The sequence below is a fragment of the Echiichthys vipera genome (genome assembly GCF_963691815.1).
Source record: "Echiichthys vipera genome assembly, chromosome: 20".
NCBI classification, from domain to species: domain Eukaryota; kingdom Metazoa; phylum Chordata; class Actinopteri; order Perciformes; family Trachinidae; genus Echiichthys; species Echiichthys vipera.
In genome coordinates, this window is record NC_139845.1 from 7,363,350 (window position 1) to 7,381,985 (window position 18,636).

General features: G+C 40.3%; 3 protein-coding genes across 3 annotated transcripts; all 3 read left to right on the forward strand.

Moving 5' to 3' along the window:
- Positions 1 to 1,296: 1,296 nt before the first annotated feature.
- On the forward strand, positions 1,297 to 8,152 carry LOC310962965 (uncharacterized protein). The gene is made up of 2 exons (XM_083935589.1): positions 1,297 to 1,421; positions 6,964 to 8,152. Exon 2 carries the CDS (start codon positions 7,131 to 7,133, stop codon positions 7,848 to 7,850), a length of 720 nt encoding a protein of 239 aa, XP_083791715.1. The 5' UTR covers positions 1,297 to 1,421; positions 6,964 to 7,130; the 3' UTR covers positions 7,851 to 8,152.
- Positions 8,153 to 13,307: 5,155 nt separating this feature from the next.
- spic (Spi-C transcription factor (Spi-1/PU.1 related)) lies at positions 13,308 to 14,944 on the forward strand. The gene is made up of 5 exons (XM_083935351.1): positions 13,308 to 13,350; positions 13,592 to 13,679; positions 13,885 to 14,006; positions 14,093 to 14,198; positions 14,289 to 14,944. Exons 1-5 carry the CDS (start codon positions 13,312 to 13,314, stop codon positions 14,768 to 14,770), a joined length of 837 nt encoding a protein of 278 aa, XP_083791477.1. The 5' UTR covers positions 13,308 to 13,311; the 3' UTR covers positions 14,771 to 14,944.
- Positions 14,945 to 16,295: 1,351 nt separating this feature from the next.
- spi2 (Spi-2 proto-oncogene) lies at positions 16,296 to 17,699 on the forward strand (the record flags this gene model as incomplete). The annotated part of the gene is made up of 3 exons (XM_083935068.1): positions 16,296 to 16,313; positions 16,550 to 16,634; positions 17,389 to 17,699. The coding sequence occupies 3 exons, from the start codon at positions 16,296 to 16,298 to the stop codon at positions 17,697 to 17,699; spliced, it is 414 nt and encodes a 137-aa protein (XP_083791194.1).
- Positions 17,700 to 18,636: the final 937 nt, after the last annotated feature.

Here is an 18,636-nt window from a genome sequence, read left to right on the forward strand (position 1 = left end):
ACCTGGCAACCTGAGTGCTGGAATTATTTTCTGTTGTTGTGACAATGACCTTGAGACACTAGATGGCGGTGTTCTGCTCACTCATTATTTATTGTAGGAGATTTATTATAAGAGTGCAGAACTTTATATGGTCTTTTTTATTTTGGCTTTGCTAAAAAATATTCCAATAAGAATCACAATGTTACTGTTGTGTTTGCAAACTTAAATTCTGTTTCACTATCATTGTCTACCCTGGGTTACACCCCCCACCCTCACCCCCTCCCTGTTGCTAGTCTTGAGTTTTTCTGTTGTAAGAGTGATTATGTGCTTTTGTTGCTGAGGTGTTTTTTCCTGTTCCCACACTGCACTCCCTCTGGAGTACAGTCTGGGGGTTGCCTTTTTTCTCTCCTCCCTCTCCTCATGTTATGCTGTAACTTTCTCAATCCAATCCCTGCCTCCTGTCCTGTCTACCCCTCTGTCACATTGTATGTACATGTATGTTTGGACAGGTGGCGCTGCAATTTCGCTGGTACTTGTGACTAGTGACAAATAAAGGGCTTCATCATCATCATCATTATGGTGGTTCTGTCTCTTGGGTGAATTACTTAACTTCACTCAGCTTTATTTAGCACAGAGAGAAAACACAACAAAAGAGAGGAGCGAACATATGAGAAAAGAAAAGAATAATAGCACAAATTGGGAAATAAAAGGGAATTGAATGGAAAATACTACGACAGGAGGAAGTGAATTCCACAGTTTTGGGGCAGCTATTGAGAAAACATGTTTGCATTATGAACACACACACAAACACACACACACACGACATACAAGTGTACCATATAATGTCTTGTAACACATCTTACCAGCAGAGGGAAGTAAAACTTGGAAAGTTCAGCTTTAGAAATAGCTCTTCTCCCTGTCTGACATGCATTTTCCACTCGGTGTCAGTGGCCCACAGCAGCACACTGTGGACTCACTGACACTCTGCTGTTTGGACAGTGAACATAAAACTGCACACACTTGTTTACCCGCGTAAAAACACTCACCCACTGACCTCTGTTGACCTTCGGACACTGTGGACACACAGGCTAAAGTCTGATTTAAGAATTAAACTGTCATATTTTGTACTTTTTATTGACATTATTCATAATCTTTCTCATTCTGAACAGACAGCAAAGTCACCACTGACTTCTCTCTGGCCAACTGTTATGTCATTGATTTGGGAAGTGGGTTGGGTGAGAGAGAGAGAGAAAGAGGGGATGGGAGGGGGGAAGAGGGAGAGACTTTTACACAGCTTGTCCATCTTGTTAGTCTTGTGCCAGCTCCAGCATGCATGTCTGCCTATCTGTTGTTTTGTGGCTTCGCGTCTGAATGCACGTCTCGCTTTGATCTCCAGCGTCTGCTTCTCATCTAGCAGCTCGTCCAGCACCAGGAGGGCGCAGGTATGCTTCGGATTTTGTTTTGTTTTTTAATTCACATTGCAGAAAGTTTTAACAAAGAAATACAAAGACAGAAAGAAGATTGTCACCTCGAATCAAGAATGTGGTGTGATTTTGATCTTTGCCTTGTTCAAAGTGTGTTATCCGTAAACATGTCAGTGTCAGAGAGGTCACTGCAGGTCACTCTTATGTTGTGAAGGGCAAAAATATCACCTTGGACAAGACAGAGACACTGTCACCAAGAGCAAGTTTACCTTTTCTTAACCAGTTCTTCCACGTTGACATTGAAAGTTGACCTTTTGTCAGATTCTCATATCTGATATCCCTCTGTCCTCATCTCACACTAGCACAGAAGGAACAGTGCCCTAAATCTACCTGATCATTTACTTCACTGTGTGTTTGTTATTGCTGGGATAGGATCAATGGGAATCCAATTACTCAAGTAGGCCAGTAAGTAAAGGAGGGTCACAGAGTAGAAAAGGTTGATTGGTTTCCTTGCAGGCAGGGACACAGAGGAGCCTCCGTGTGTGAAGGGTTTAAAATGTTTGTGTTGCAAACTTTGATGGTTCAGGGATTGAAGTCAGCACAGGTCGACAGGGCACACAGCTGGGGACAGACAACATGGCAGCTAGTTGGTCATTAAATCAGTGACGTCTGGGAGGCGTCTGTTTCACTCTGGTACAGACAGAGGATCTTTAACCATGAAAGCATGAGGACATAAACAAATATCCTGACTCCATGAACATGAAAAAATATATTTTAACAAATATGAATAAGAAAACATGAATCTGATATTAGTCATCAGTTGATTTAGCTCTCCTATATATTGGGGTTTTTTGCCGAAACACTCAATCCACAGAAGATGCACACACCTCGTATTCAGAAACTGTGTCTTTAAACGAGCCGCCACGACTTCCTGTACGGGTGTGATGTCACAACTATACTATATATAGGTAGAAAGTGCTGCTACAGTGACGTTACAGTCATTCCCCGGCTGCAATCAGTGCAGTTTAAAAACCAGATTATAACCGGGTTAAGGTTATACTCGGTTTCTCAAACACCATGTAAACACTGTACCCCGGGTAAAACTGGAGTTCACATACCCCGGTTTACAGACCTAGGTTACTCCTTCAGTTCATGCATGTAAACAGTCTTCTCGGATTACTTTGGGTTTCTTTGCATGCTCCCCACGCCGCAGCAGTAGCTTTTGACCCGGAAATAGAATAAACCAAGAAGCAACAGCGCCGAAAACTTGGAAAAAACAACAATAATAGAGCGTTATCTTTTAACCGAGGGAGGACTTTACCGTGGCAACTAACATCACTACCAAGAAGACCCGTTTCTGTCGTAATTCTGTCCAAAAGTCGGCCGTTTTCCCCCCGCTTGTGTTTTTGGCAAAGGTGAACTGGAAAATAAAGCCGCATCCAGATCAGCTGTATGTTAGCGGAGCGCCACCTACTGTACCGGAGGAAGAGTTACTCCGTCATTTTCTCATTCAACCCCTGCTCACGTATACGTGGGTCATTTCAATAATCTGATTACCTAAACCGGGGTAAGGCCATGTTCGGGTTACTGATGGGCATGTAAACGCACCGAGAGATGGTGCAGACACACCAAGAGAGAAGATACTGAAGACCAGGAAACACTGACCAATCAGAGCAGACTGGGCTTTTTCTGGAGGGGGTCTTAAAGAGACAGGAGCTAAAACGGAGCGTTTCAGACAGAGGGTGAATACAGACAGACAGGATGAGAAATGAATGTGTTAAAGCGTTAAAGCGTTAAAGCGTGTAAACTTGTTCTAGTACAAACCCAAATACAAATATGAACATTAAAAAAATGAGCGTAATATGGGACCTAAAAGGCACCACTGTGCACTGGAAATGTTTATTCAAGGCCTAACGAGCCTGTTTTTATTGATTTCGTCCAGCTGCTAGACTCAGAGTCAGAAGGTTTTATTGCACAAAAAGTAACCAGGCTGTTGTGTAACAGGCAGGAGGAGGGGTCCCCTCCCCCTGTGAGGCAACACTAAAGTAATAGTGTGCAAGTAATAAGGAAAGAAACTTCTGTGAGAACATACTTTATATACCAAAAGGACCAATTTAAAAATCATGTTTAGATGTGGAAGAGGAATTACAGAGGTAAGAATACATCCCAAAGCCACACTGAAGGCTTGGACAAGTTCTGTAAGGGAAAGTAGAGGAGCCAAAGAAGGGAAGAAATGATCTTCAAAATCTAAATATTGATATGTTTGCAGTCATATCCAGACACAATATAGATCAATGTTTCCCCTATCTTTTTGGCTTGTGGCCCATTAAAACCATCCATCAAAAGTTATACAATCTGTGCCCTTCTCTTGGTGTCTCATTTTCATTATTTTTAGAGTGGTAAAACTATTATTATAGACAAAAGAAATGTCTAAAAAATGAAATACAATCTGAGAAAAAGTATGTTTTAATTCTTCTTTTTACCCCTCAGGTTCATCTTGTGACCCATTGGTGGGTCCCAATGATTTAGATGTTCTACCTTTAACAACGGGGGTCAATGTGGATAAAGCAAATTTGAATGGACCCCCTCATTGAAAAAATAACACAGTATATGCACAATTCATTTATTGAATTTCACCGGCCATTTTATAGTTTTCTTTTAATAACGGTAAAGACGCAAGACAGGAAACAAGCAAGAAAAGAGCGCTTAACAGCCAAGTTTCAATCATTTTATGCAGAGATAAGCAAACCCTTTGTCAGTTCTTCTTTGTAAACACATTCTTCATTAAGTTCTGCAGCTTTTCTTCTTACTTATATTTGCAAAATATATATTAAAAAACAGATAGTGAACCTAACTGCCAAATCTAATTTACATTCAACCTCCAGCTGCAGCGACTCATCATCACTAATTACAACTGTAGTAATCAGCAACACCTCTTAGAATTAGGTTTCACAACGTAATGTGCAAATGTAACAGATATTCAAACCCTGGAGAGGTTGTTAAAGGATTTGTTCTCGTTAAGCACAGCTCTATGCTTATTTAGATTTATTTTTAGAGTCACAGAGGAAAAATAAGGGGATCCCTAAACCATTGAAAAATGTAACAGGAAACACAGAGTATGCAACGGGGGGGAAACGACGCAGGGGCAAATGATTTTCAATCAAAAGATGCACTTGGGTCCCAAGGACAGGGAGGCATTGCGCTTCTTGAATGTATTACTTTTCAAACAGCATGAGTCAGATCAACTCTTACTATCTGTCCCCAACGTCCGTCCTGAAACAGGAAAAAGAGCTTTTAGGTATGCGGCTCGTGTGTACAGGGTGTTTTTGGTGTAATTGTGCTGTGATTTGATTTGTTTTTGTCTGTAACATTATATCCAATTAAGATGTTTAATCCCAATGAGGCCTTTCCTGGTTGAATAATCAGATAAGTAAGAACTGGGTATCGGGGATCATATCTAAGACCTCACACTGTAAAGACGTGTTTAAAGACCTGTTCTGAAACCAGAGAAAACACAAGACAGACCACATGTTGTGAACGTGATACAACGTAAGCCAGTGAAGTGAAGTGTTGAGAGTATCTATTCTGGGGCTGGCATGGGGACGAGTACTTTCTGCAATCACAGCTGAGACATGGCACAAGGGGTGAAGAGGGTCACCTTGAGACTGATTCATGCAAACAACAGTGCTCAACAGTGCTCATCCTTCATAAGTGTTTTTTCCAGCCCTTGTGATTTTATGCAGATGAGATTAAATGTTAATATCGGTAAGAATGAGAGTTAGGCTTTGGTGTTTCAGATATAATCTCTATATCATGTCCATTTTATGTCCGGACTCTCTCACGTCACGTGAAATCACTGAAATAGCTTCCATTCATGGGTGACAGATGAGATGTATATAGTGCCTAAACATAGTAAGATATGCAGGTCGAGGCTATAGATAGTCACAGCCGTTGCAATACAGAGCAGCCAGTGAGCAACTTTTTCCGACCGCAGCCTCAGTTATGTCACTGAGAACGCTGACCTGTTGAAAAGCATGTTGAAGATCAATATTAATGCAAGCCACTATGAGTAGAAACATTTATGATATTCTGAAGGTTTTTGTTTGTAGAAAAACAGGACAATCAAAGGGGGAACTGGTGCAGAATACGCATGTGTTGGGTTGTCAGGGTCCTGGTGTGCATTTCTGTCTGACACAGTGTGATGCTACAAACAAAGTTACTCAATGTAACTGGGATGAATCTGGTTTTATCAACTCTCTGGCGACTTGACAAAATAAAATAAAACAAATAAATAAATAAAAACTTGCAACTCAACTTAGACTTTAAAGTTATAGTTTAACAGTGTGGGAAATACAATTCTTCGCTGTTTTGCTGAGAGTTAGACGAGAAGATCGATACCACTTATGTCCGTCCGTTAAACTTGTAGCTACAGCGACAATTTGGTTAGCTTAGCTTAGCATACAGAATGGAAACTGCTAGCTCTGTCCAAAGGTAATAAACCTGCCTATACAAGCACTAGAGCTTTGATTCTCTGTGCGAACTTGATTGTGTCTGGCTGTCATTTCTCTAAATTCCCTCGTGCTTGAACTGGGATTCAGTTTGGCATCTCTAAAATTACACGCATGGATAAATTACACATAGTAACATTAAAATGCAGGTTCTTCTTCTGCTTCCTTGGTTAGGACTTGGACAGAAACGTTTCAAGGTCATTTCAGGTCTGAATTTCTGGACCTGATCAAACCTCTAAATCTCACTACTTACATCTTGTTTGTTAAATCACTACAAAAACTCAAGAGTGCCACGTTAAGAGTGACACATTGTGGGTTTATAGGGGGGGTGTGCCAGAATATCTATTAGCTTTCCTGGCTACTCAGTGAGCTTCAGATGGGATGGTTGGTGGTATCGATCTCCTCCTCTGATTCTTGGCAAGAAAGAAAATACGTGTTTTACCTAAAATGTAAAACTGTTCCTTCAACGTCAATGACGTGTGACTTTGCTCCTACTTCAGTGTTTTTACTTGGAATGATTTGAGATCTTCCCCCAAACCCAAAGATTAAAGATTTGTTTGGCAGTAAAGATATCTGTGATGATCATAATTAGATACTGAAGTAAAAAAGTTTCAAGGGACAAACCTGTGTATATTTGGAGATCAAGAACTATCTAAAGCAATTACTTCAATAAAAGTAATAAAACAAATACCAAAAGTAAAATTGCACCCAAGTAAAAAAGTACATTATCAAGAACTATCAGCTAAATGTGCTTAAAGTTTCAAAAGTAAAAGTACTTATAACAGAAAACGGCCTCACTCAGTGGGGCTTTATATTGCAGATATTTTACAATGTTGTTTTTTATACGTATATATATATTTATGTTTATTTTGTGTGTATAAAATCTTAATCAGCAAAGTAGCTATCAAGTAGCCGTCAAATAAATGTAGTAAAAAGTTCAATATCTCCCTTTGAATTGTAGTATATATATAGTAGTAGAGTCGAAATACGAAAAAGTAATAAAATGTATAGTTGCACTTCCACCTATGAGGTTTTCTAATTTGTCTCTGCAGCAGTCTTCATTCTGGAGGGTAAGGCCCCAGTCGAGTCCAGCAGGGGGGATGGAGGCGGCGAGGAGGCTGGTTCCCTCAGCCCCTGCCCCGCTGCCCTTCCTCTGACCCATGCAGAGAGCCCCGGACCCTGGCAGAGTGAGAGCCTGCTTGCAGAGTCCTGGTCCACGATGGGTGATGTAGACCCCGAGGACACCAAGAGCCTGGACAGCAATGACGAGGTGGTGGCGGGCGGGGATGAGAACCACTCCTCCATCTCCGACATGGTCCACCTGGAGCGAGAGGAGGCCGAGATGCTCGAGGAGGCAGAGAAGGAGGAGGGCGCGAAGAGAACAGACGAAGACGAGGAAGACGAGGACGAGCTGCAGACGAGCGTGTTGAGCGTTTTAGGCGGGGAGGAGGAGGAGCTGGACCTCCACGCCCCAGAAACTGAGGAGCTCCTGGTGTCAGCGGAGGAGCCTCACAGGGAGAAGAAGCCTGCGGAGTTCAGGCAGGTGGTACCCCCGATGGCGCTGCCTCCTCTGCCTATCGTCAGGCTCGATCCCCCCTCTACGACCTCCACCCCGGTCCCTTCGACCACAACCTCTGAAGTTGAGGAGCTGTACTCCATTCAGGGGCTCCACCCTCCTTCTATCCTCGCACTGATGGCAGAAGAGCCTCCGTCAGAGAGTCCAGAGCAACTCAAATTCTCACAGATTCCCCTCTCGGATGCGGAAGAACATTCAGTCAAAGCCTCTGAAGCAGTGGCAGAAAAGCCAGAGCCACCACGGCCCGCTGCTCCCAAGACTCCCAAACCTCTGAGCTCCACCGAGCTGCTGTGTGGAGGCGCTGCTTTAGTCGCTATTGTGGGAGTTGTGGCTTATGGTGCTGTGGCCTACTGTAAAAAATAGTCTCCTTTGACCCCAGAATCACCCTTTTCAACACAGGTTTCAAATCTATTCCGAATGAAAATATTCCACTTCACCCTGAATTCTGGATTTTACACTCTTTGTATCATAGTTATTATTCTAATTATTAGACACATTAATTTGATTTTTCTGATTCGTTTCGTGCTACCTCAGCTCACAGCAGAGCTCATGGCCTTTGTTTTTTCTTCTTCTGTATATGACAGATCTCTGATCTCTAAACACGTAAACCTGGAATGTAAAATCATGTAAAAGGTAGAATTTTAAAAGAATCCTGAAACTTGAAATGTTTCCTTTGTGTGATTGTGTCTCTTATTACTTCACCAGGAAACAACACGAGGGATAAAGTTAGACACAGACTCCTCTTCCGGCTACATCGTGTTACTCTAGACTTCACCAAAGAGCTGCCACTATGTTCGACCAATAGACACCTTTACACGTCATGCATGTGTCTGTGTTGCATGTCTGGACCACAGGCGACTCACATTAGTTTTCCACTCGCCCGTCTGTCTCACACAACAGACTTTCATTTTAACCTATTCAGCTGTTTTCACCAGCTCGGTCAGCTGTGTCGGGTTTCTCTTTTTCAACAATACGTGCGTGAGTGCGAGGTTGATATAAATAAAAATAAAAAAGACAATTATTTACATTTTGGCAGAGCAGAGCGTGCTGTGACTGCAGTCAGAGAGACGCACGCTAGGCTCCGGTTTGATCCCACTTCTTTTTCATCCAGCAGCTGGGATGCAAGACATGAAACACACAACAAACTGTCACCTACACTGTACATTTACTGACAATTTCACTGTCTGTCACTGTCTGACCGGCTGCTGGACACTTTGAAACTCGCGGACTAGTCGTTACCTGTGCAGACACTCGCTTTAGTGTTATGATTATTACTGTTATGATATAATAGTGCAACATTTGCCTTTGAATTGTATCTGAGTAAAATGAAAAAGTAACAAGAAATAGAAATACCCAAGTAGAGGACAAGTAACTCCATATTGTTCTTAAGTACAGTACTTGAGTAAATGTAATAAGTTACTTTCCAACACTTCAATCGCTGTATATTATATATCTGGTTGGCATCTGAGGGAGGAGAGCAACATGAAAAATCATCTTTAGTGTCAGAGAATCATCTTAGGAATAGAAAGAGTACCCACGATAGACAGAAGGGAATCTGACATCTGAAGGATTAAATACACATTACAGAACAGATGGAAATAAATACTTTGGACTGGTGTTAAATCATTTTAAAAAATCATCTTTTAACAATACCCATGTCTGCCTCTGGACCTGATTTGGAGATTTGGGAGTTATGAGATGTGTGTTCAAAGCTCTGTCCTGCCGTCTGCTGGTCAATCTGCACCATTTCAGCCATTTAAACAAAACCAATATCAACCTAACAACAGAACCAGGAAATACATTTCAACTAGCAATTAAGCCATATAAGGAGCAACCTTTATAGGTTTTATCTGATCTCTAAAACATTTATCAGAATCAGAAATACAATATTGTTCCCCAAGGAAAACATAGAGAAATTAGAAATAAATATATAAAAATAGGTGCATTATGGTACAATAAATAACAATATATAGAAAAAAGAAACATGTAACATTGGAAATAATAACGCTGAGAAATTGTATCTATGATGAAACGTGTTAAAATAGTATAAATAAGAATATTACTTGAAATGTACAGTATAAATGCAGTGCTAATGGAGTACACACTCACATTATTGCACATTTAAAGTAATTACTTATGGTTAAGGAAAACCAACCTGTTGAATTAACAAGGAAGACTAATCTGACTTTATTCATTCATTCATTCATTCATCTTCAACCGCTTATCCCGGGGTCGGGGTCGCGGGGGTGCTGGAGTCGATCCCAGCTGACATTGGGCGTGAGGTGGGGTCCACCCTGGACAGGACGCCAGTCTATCACAGGGCCCCTAGAGACGAACAGAGACAGACAACCATTCACACCTACGGGCGATTTTAAAAAAAGTTATGTACTGGTATACAACTTTGTTTGCACTGCAAATAAAAAGAGCGCTTCACTGTGATTAAAAATTGTTGAAAAAATATCACAGCATAACATCTCTTTATCTTTTTCTGGAGCTCTCACCAGGACACAAACATGATCTCATAGATAATGATTATAACTCTGCGGTCACACCAGCGTTCAGCCCGATACACTAATTATATACCAGCTCTTTGACACTTCTTGATTTTCATCGAGTGCCAGTAAATAAAGAAGAACAATAGGGGTTGAGTGTGCTGCGGTTAGCCTGCCGTTCCCACATCGGTGCCAACATGCACGCAGCTATTGAATCGAGAAGAGGAAGGAAAGTGCTTCTTTGTTTGGAAAGATAAAGCTGCAGAATGGCTGCTCTGAAAGTATACGGTGCACATTCATAGACAAACATGAATCTTTCCCTGTCCCTTCCCTCTGAACACACACACCTCTAACCGCACACTAAACATGGATTTACTGAAACCCTCAGCATTAAAATATGGAAATGCACTAAGAGCAAATGTAACATAGAAAAAAGTATTCTTTAAAATGTGTCAAATATGCAAAAAATCTTATTCTTAATCTTTTCAAAAACTAAATCAGCCTCGAACATTTAATGGGTAAAATAATGAAACTGACTTTTATTTAATTTAATTAAAGTCTCCATCACCTGAAGAAGGAAAGTGATTAAAAAAGCATGTTCATGCTGTGGGATCAAAACTTTGAAAAATGAATTTCACATCCAAGTGCAACATGTTTTTGTCTGTTGACAGTATAGGGCAGAGCACAACAGGAAGAACAGAACACAATAAACTTAGAAAATGCTAATGACGACAGGTGCAATCTTTACTATGTGCACCATCTGATTTTAGCGTGTTAGCATGCTAAACTAAGCAGTAAACACGAAGAACAGTAGAGGCCCTGAAGTGCAAATCACAACAGCAAATCATAGAACACAACAACAAATAGGAAAACACAAAAGCAAATCATAAAAAACAAGAAAACAATAGAAAGACACAAACAATAAACCATAAAACCCAACAACAATTAATAAAAGACAATAGGAAAATACAACAACAAATCATTAAACACAACAACACAATAGGGAAATAGAACAACAAATCATAAAACACAATAGGAAAAAAAACAAATAGGAAAACAAAAAAACAAGAGGAGGATCTTCTGTTCGATAGGCCCTGTCTTTTCCAGTAACACTTAATGTCTTTGTGATTTGTATTTGTGTTTTCCTATTTGCTGTTGTGTTTTTCTATTTGCGGTTGCATTGCGTTTGATTTGCACTTCAGGGCCACCGTATCGGCTGACGAGAATTTCTTTAGTGCTGTGCAGGTCATAAATAAAGTTTTGGCATCAAGTTAAGGGATCACCAAGGTTAGTGCACTTCATCCTCTGGGGACGATGAATGAGTGAGCTATATTAGTCTGGATCAAAGTGGTGGGCCGACGGACGTTTCATACCCTGACTAAAAAAGAGTAACAACTGAATAAAATGGCATATTAAAAATAATAATAAAGTTAAAGTAAAAGCTTGTTTGACAATGACAACCATGAAAAAACCCATCCGACACTGGCTGCTGTAAATGAGTAGAGTAAACGATCTCCTTATAACTCTAAATAACACATAAAACTGTGGAAAACACTTTTTTTAGGACCCCAAAGTCCGACCTAATGCGGCACGGGGAGCCAACACCAGCACACATCTGTCAGGCTTCAGCTGCTGCTCGACAGGTTGCGGTCTTTAATTTATAGAGTTGACTTGACAGAAGTTTCACCCTGAATGGAGAGAGGGAAAGTGGGTGAAAGGACGAGGTTTGTGGTTCTTTGTTTTTTTTTTATCAGCGTGCTGCACAGGCAGGAAACACACACAAACACACACAAACACACACGTGCCACACTCCCACATGCATATTTGCATGCATGCACACACAAACAGTACACACACACACACACAAACACAGTATGGTTATTGACTGTGAAAAGTTGTTTTTCTTTTCTTGTGTTGAAAATCTGTTTTTCTTGTAATCTTTCTGTAACCCGTGCATCTCCATTTCTTTGTTTCCATGATGTTTTCAGCTCGGCGCTCAGGCCTGACTGCTACCACACTTGACCGAGCTGAAAGGGGAACTTCGGGAGCAAGTCAGTTGATATTTAAAACTGCACACCTGAGATAAATTAACTTCTCAAAAAGACCTGTGTTTATTTGAACAGGGGGGTTGTTTTGTGTGTGTGTGTGTGTGTGTGTGTGTGTGTGTGTGTGTGTGTGTGTGTGTGTGTGTGTGTGTGTGTGTGTGTGTGTGTGTGTGTGTGTGTGTGTGTGTGTGTGTGTGTGAGTGAGCACGGGCTGAGTTTAACAGTGATCACCACGTTATTAACCATTAACCTTTACAAGCATATTTATCTGAAGCTTATGTTTATGGCGTTCTGGTCAATTGGAAATTGAAATTGTCAGCTTTTATTTTGATTTGGTACAGTGAGCTTTTAAAACTTGCGTGCATTTTATTTTTGAAACTTTTAAGGAAAGCATGATACACTTTTCTTAAAGCAGCAGCAGGCAAAAAAGTAATTGGTTGATGATGTCTCTTGAAATTAAAAGTAAGAAGAGGAACAGAATTTGTTGTTTGCAAGATCGGAAAGGGTTTGTTTTGCTTTCTGAGCAGCAGAAAATTCTTTATTTTACTTTTTTGTGCAATTAAATTGTAGAACTGCAGAATAAAACCTGCATTTTATTGACTATAATATAACTATAATAGAATGTTTTAATATTTCGAATGATGAAATAGGGACAATATGGGCATTTTTAGCCTTGAAATTAAAGTGGAATACAAATACAGAGACATGTATCTACGTTTATTACCAGTGACCAGTGATTAATGTCCTTTGATTTATTGTAAATCCGTGGTTATCCACTGTTTGTGTTTCGCATAAGAGCCCCGCCACAGGCTCCAATCATGAGCACTGTTCATGCAAATACTCATTCATTCACTTGACAAAAAACAAAGGACCACAGAGAAATCCTTTCCTGCAATTCTATTGGCTCCAATTTCAATTTACAGAAAAGCGTATTACTGAACAGCACCTATCATAGATGCGTATGTGAGATGCATCTCGGCCGGTATGCAAATTCTCAGGTCAAGCTGAGAATTGGTGGTATTCCTGGTCGAAGGGGTGCAATAAAAGAGTTTTTTGTTGTTCGTAGATTGTGATCTCCACTCTGTGTGATGTCTATCTGATCTGTGCTTCTAAAAAAGAAGAAGTGTAGCGCTGTTGTACATCGTGACGTTAACACATTTAAATTGACCAGCCTCTCTACATACTCATGTGGCTGAACGGTGAACAGGTATTGGAGGTCTGCGACATATATATACCTGTCCGAGTACACCTGCGCTAGTGTAGCAGTGTTCACCTATTAGGACAGAAATGGCCTCAACAGAGAGCAACACTCAGACATACAAGCTGGTGAGTTATGAGGATGCTAGATACATTTTCCTTGCAGTTTAGCACTTTGTTTTTATCAATGAAAAGTGCTTTACATATAAAATGTATGGTTATTATTATTATTATTATTAACAGTAGTAGTAATTTGGAAGAATAAGTCTCCTTGTGTTTTATCATCTCTTCATTTTTCTACATATCTGAAGGAAAAATAGGATTAAATATGAGTATGAGGGCGAAATCAAGGTTTTTCTATCTATTGCAGACCTCTTTGGACAGCGACATCAACCAACACTTCCAGGATGCAATTGATGTGATTCAACAGCATTCGAGTAATTCATATTATGATTCAGGTACAGTAAAACATCTCAAAGAAGTCTTTACTTTAGTATTTACTGCAAAAATGAATCATAAGTTATATGTATCTAATTTTTCATCTTTCAATGCATGACTTTATGCATCAAAGATCTACAGTTTTCCTCTGTGTTATCATCTTAAGAAAGCATAAGATTGTACCACTTTAATGAACTGAATTATATCTTTCTTTTTTCGTTTCAGAGTACACTTATTATGAGACTCAGAGTACCCAGCAGTCATCGCTGCAGTGTCAGATCTCCTGCTGCGTGGTCACACACCCGTCTGATGTACCCGCTCCAGTATATGACTGGAAGGATATGGCTGTAAGTAGAGCCCAAAAAATAAATACCTCTGTTTCTGTTTCTGAAGATCAGTGGTAAAGATATACTTTTTGACTTCTCTGTTACAGCAGCAGTCTTGGCCTCAGGTCATTCCTGACGTGTCCTTGGGTCACTCTGTGCAAAATGAACCGCCTCATTTCTACTCAATCCTACCACCACAGAGGAACAGCAAAGGTAATTAAGTTGAGGTTTTCAGTATATTCACATTAGCAATGATTCTGAGTTTAGTCTGTGACTAAACTGTGACCCGTTCGATCCCCACAGGTCGTAAGAAGCTCAGGCTTTATGAATACCTCCACGAGGCTCTGAATGACCCCAACATGGGCGACTCAATCCAGTGGACAGACAACGGCAGTGGCACCTTCCACTTCATCTCCAAGAACAAGGAGAAGCTGGCCGAGTGCTGGGGCCAACGCAAGGGCAACCGCAAGACCATGACCTATCAGAAGATGGCCAGGGCTCTGAGAAACTACAGCCGCACCGGTGAGATCATCAAAGTGCGCCGCAAACTCACTTACCAGTTCAACCCAGACATCCTGCACAGGCTCGGCTCCACCCAGGTGTCCATGCACCTGCCCTGCCACCCTGCACAAGAGGAGGCCAGCACCCGGCAGCAAAACCAGGTCGAGCAGAGCTACTGCGGCTCCACGGCGGCGGACTGGCACAGCTGGTACGGACACTACCAGCTGCAGGAGGACTATGACCTGGCCTCCAGCCTCACCTCTCACAGCACAACCAAACTCTGAGCTGGAGCACGGTTTGATCACAGAGAAGGGAAAAAAAAATCTCTTAGAAGTTTGGTAAAAGTGTTGAAAGACTTTCTACTCTCAAACGTTTCGGGTCCACGTTCAGTCCCCGCATGTTGTTACAGGTTATAGTTGGATTATCAATGTCATAAACAGTAACGCTCTCCAGTTAAGGGTGTTTTAACGCCCTTTATTTTATCGTTTTGTGTTGAATGAAGGAGTATAACTGTGATTTATTGTAAAAACTGAAGAGATGAGTGTCTTCTTTCTTTAAATCCTTGTTTTAAATCCGACCAAATTGAAGATTTAATTAGACATATTCAACACAAACAACATACTTATATTCTTCTTGGTGCTCTGAGATGTTTTAACATACTGTAGACTAAACAGGTTGAGCTCACTAGCACGCCCGCATTTATTAAAGCACTGATTAAGGGTCTAATTGTTATTATTATGTACTTTACAGGAGGTTTTTAGAGGCCAGGCCCACATTCAGTCAATCATTGTAATTTTAATGTCATAATTGAACTATTTTGGTCGCAAACAGTAACATTTTCGGAGTATTTATACACTGCCAGTCAAATGTAGCACTATAAATTAATTGTGTATGAATGAATTCTCTAAAATCACATAATTTATTTCTTCTTTTTAAAAAAAACTTAATTTAAATGGTGATACCCTGAATATAACAGAAAAAAAATTATCATTTAAACATCTTTAATCAACTAAATAGAGTTAGATTTTTCATGTTTAACGATTCTAATGTATGTGGACTTGCAGCACACCTTCATTTAATAAAGGACTAAGGATTTAAAGTTTGAGGAATTAAATATTATCTAATAAAAAATATAAAACATGTACAGGTGTCAACTTTTAACAACACCATATGCTATGAAATTAAATAAAATGTGGATACACTGCTTTGACACACTGTTTTATTTTGAATACGGTGTGTACAATACAGCAGAGAAGGTAATAAAGATTATTTTACAACAATTAACAATTTATATTTGAAGTCTATGGCTCCTGTTAACAAACAACCAGTAATAAGCATTATGTGGGATGACATTGATCATTTTCATGGTAAAATGTTTTGTATACTTACTGTATTTATTGTGTATTAACACATGCTTATTTTAATGTTTGTAATAAGTTTTTTTTTTCAGATTTTGTTGGAGCCAATAAATCAATCTGTGTACTCTCACTTGTGTTTGTTTTTACTGACTTGATCGCCACAAACTGCAGCCACGCTCTCGTCTTTCGATAAAAAGAGAAAAAACGAAAAGAGAGATTTGGCGGCTGTCTCCATTGTAGTGAAATATTACAACAAGCGCACTACAAAATGTGAAATTAAGACACATCCTGTGAGGAAAAATATGGCAGCAAGTGTGTTTTTCCTGAGAAGAGGGCATTGTGTAGATGCTGCCTGCAGGCCAGGTCTTATCTGCTTCAGCGGGGAGGATGTGGTCAGTGCTGGGAGGCTTTGTTGATGGGTTGACTGGTGCTGGTGTCGGGGTTTTGTGGGATGGTGGTCATTGTTCCTGTGAGCCTCGGGTAGAAAAGCCCCGCTGCTGTCGGGGCTATAATAACAGTCCTTGCACTTGAGCGGTTCAAAGTCAGTTTTGTGAAATTCTCCCAAACTGCAAGGACTGTACTGCACTACACTCATCAGTGATGGTAAAGGGCAAGGATGACATTCACTTAAAATAATATCTTCATGGTAACAAAATGAAAATAATAAGTACACATGGCTAATTTTGGATTATTTATCTTTATCAGAATTCTTTCCAGGAGTCTCAGTCTGATTTGGAGGTGATCTTAGAGTTCCTCGAGGAGTACTACAGGCAAAGCACTGGAGACAACGGTAAGAGGAAAGCCCCGGAAAATGTAATAATTATTCTTAAAATTTCGTCTAAGTCTTTTTGCCTTTTACAGCAGACAAGATGTACTGGACTGCAGGTGTGCCTGTAAATGAAAGAAGTGCACCTGTGGACGCAGAATCACGCGACCCTCTCTGGACATGCTATGAGCCACCTGTAGGCATTAAACGTTTTTTTTCCTCCATACTTGTACTGAAGTGTGCTCATATAATCCTTTAAAGCTCTTTCCTTTATCAAAGATCATCAAACCTGCACTTCAGCCTTTGATGGCACACGACACCCGGCCAGCTCTCAGCCCGAACACAACAGCGACATTGTCTGAGCATGGGTCACTGCCAAACTTTGTATCAACAAGACAACCAACCAAACACACAGCGGGGAGTGGTGAGTTCTCCTTTTTTTTGGTTACTAGATACTGTTATTGCCGGGGTTGCTAGCAGCCTGGGGGAAACATTACCAAGAGAGCAAATAAGAGACCTTCCCTTTACTGTAAAAAACAATGGAGCTCAGCCCAGATTCGCTCAATAGCTGCTTTTACATATCTATCAGATAACCGCAGTGTTTACAGCTTTACCCTCTCCGCTAAAGCATCCCATCAGTGACAGGATTTTCTGGGAATTGTTGCATTTGAGGAAATGATTAACTGTAACCAGCAGTAACTGTTTGAAAGCACAACTGCTGTGTTTTCCCTAAATCCACTCTTTTAAATCGCACTTACTGTTTGCTCTCTGGTTGCAGGTGGAAAGGTGCGCCTCTTTCACTTCCTGTTTGAGATGCTGGAGGATCCGAACATGGCCCACTGCGTGTCCTGGGTGCCAGCAGCAGCCGCCGGCGTTTTCCGCTTTTCCTCCACGAACAAGGACCAGGTGGCACTACTCTGGGGGCAGAGGAAGGGCAACAAGAGGCCCATGACCTACCAGAAGATGTCCCGCGCCCTCAGGAACTACAGCCGGTCCGGAGAGATCTTCAAGGTGAAGAAGAAGCTCACCTACCAGTTCAGCAGAGAGACATTGAGGTTACTGCAGAAACGTCAACGAGGAGAGTTGTAACGTAGATTGGTGTTGTTCATGTCATGTCTTATAAAACTCTAAATGTGCCTTTTATAATCTAGAAAATCCCTTATATGGAAGCCCAGTTCTGACAATGTGATAGAAAAGGAAAGATCCTCTAAATCAAGGGTGTCAAACTGATCCAGTAAAGGGTCGTGTGGCTGCAGGTCTGCTCTCATCAAGTCATTGTGATGAATAAGTCGTTTTTTGGGATACTAAGTCATTATTTTCAGAAGGTTTCACATTATTTTGAGATAAAAAGTCATTATTTTCAGAAAGTTTCACATTATTTTGAGATTAAAAGTCATTGTTTTAAGAAAGTTTCACATTATTTTGAGATTAAAAGTCATTGTTTTAAGAAAGTTTCACATTATTTTGAGATTAAAAGTCATTTTTTTAAGAAGGTTTCACATTATCTTGAGATAATAAGTCATTATTGTCAGAAAGTTTCACATTATCTTGATGTTAGTCATTATTTTCAGATAGTTTCATATCATTTTGAGACACTAACTCATTATTTTGGGAACACTTTTCATTATGACTTACTGGATTTCTAATATTACAGTCCTTATCTTTACAAATCAGCTTCCTTGCAGCATTGAGTTTGTGGTGTAAATAATTAAAAGAGAAATAAATAAACACAATTTTTACTTCCTGTACAGTGCTTTCATCATCTTATTGTCTGTGTTAAATTTTATTTTAGGGAGAATGCACAACACATTTATTGCAGCAGATATCGCTTAAAGCTCATTTCACTCTTTAGGTTGACAAAGTAAAAGATAACTTAAGAAAACTATGAAAATAGACCCCTTTAAACACCAATATTAGAATTAGAAGAATAGATGTACCTCGGTAATATATAAACCAGTAATCTAAATCATCATCAGCACTTTTCCAACCGGACACGCAGTATTAATGCTGGCCACATAAACAGTTC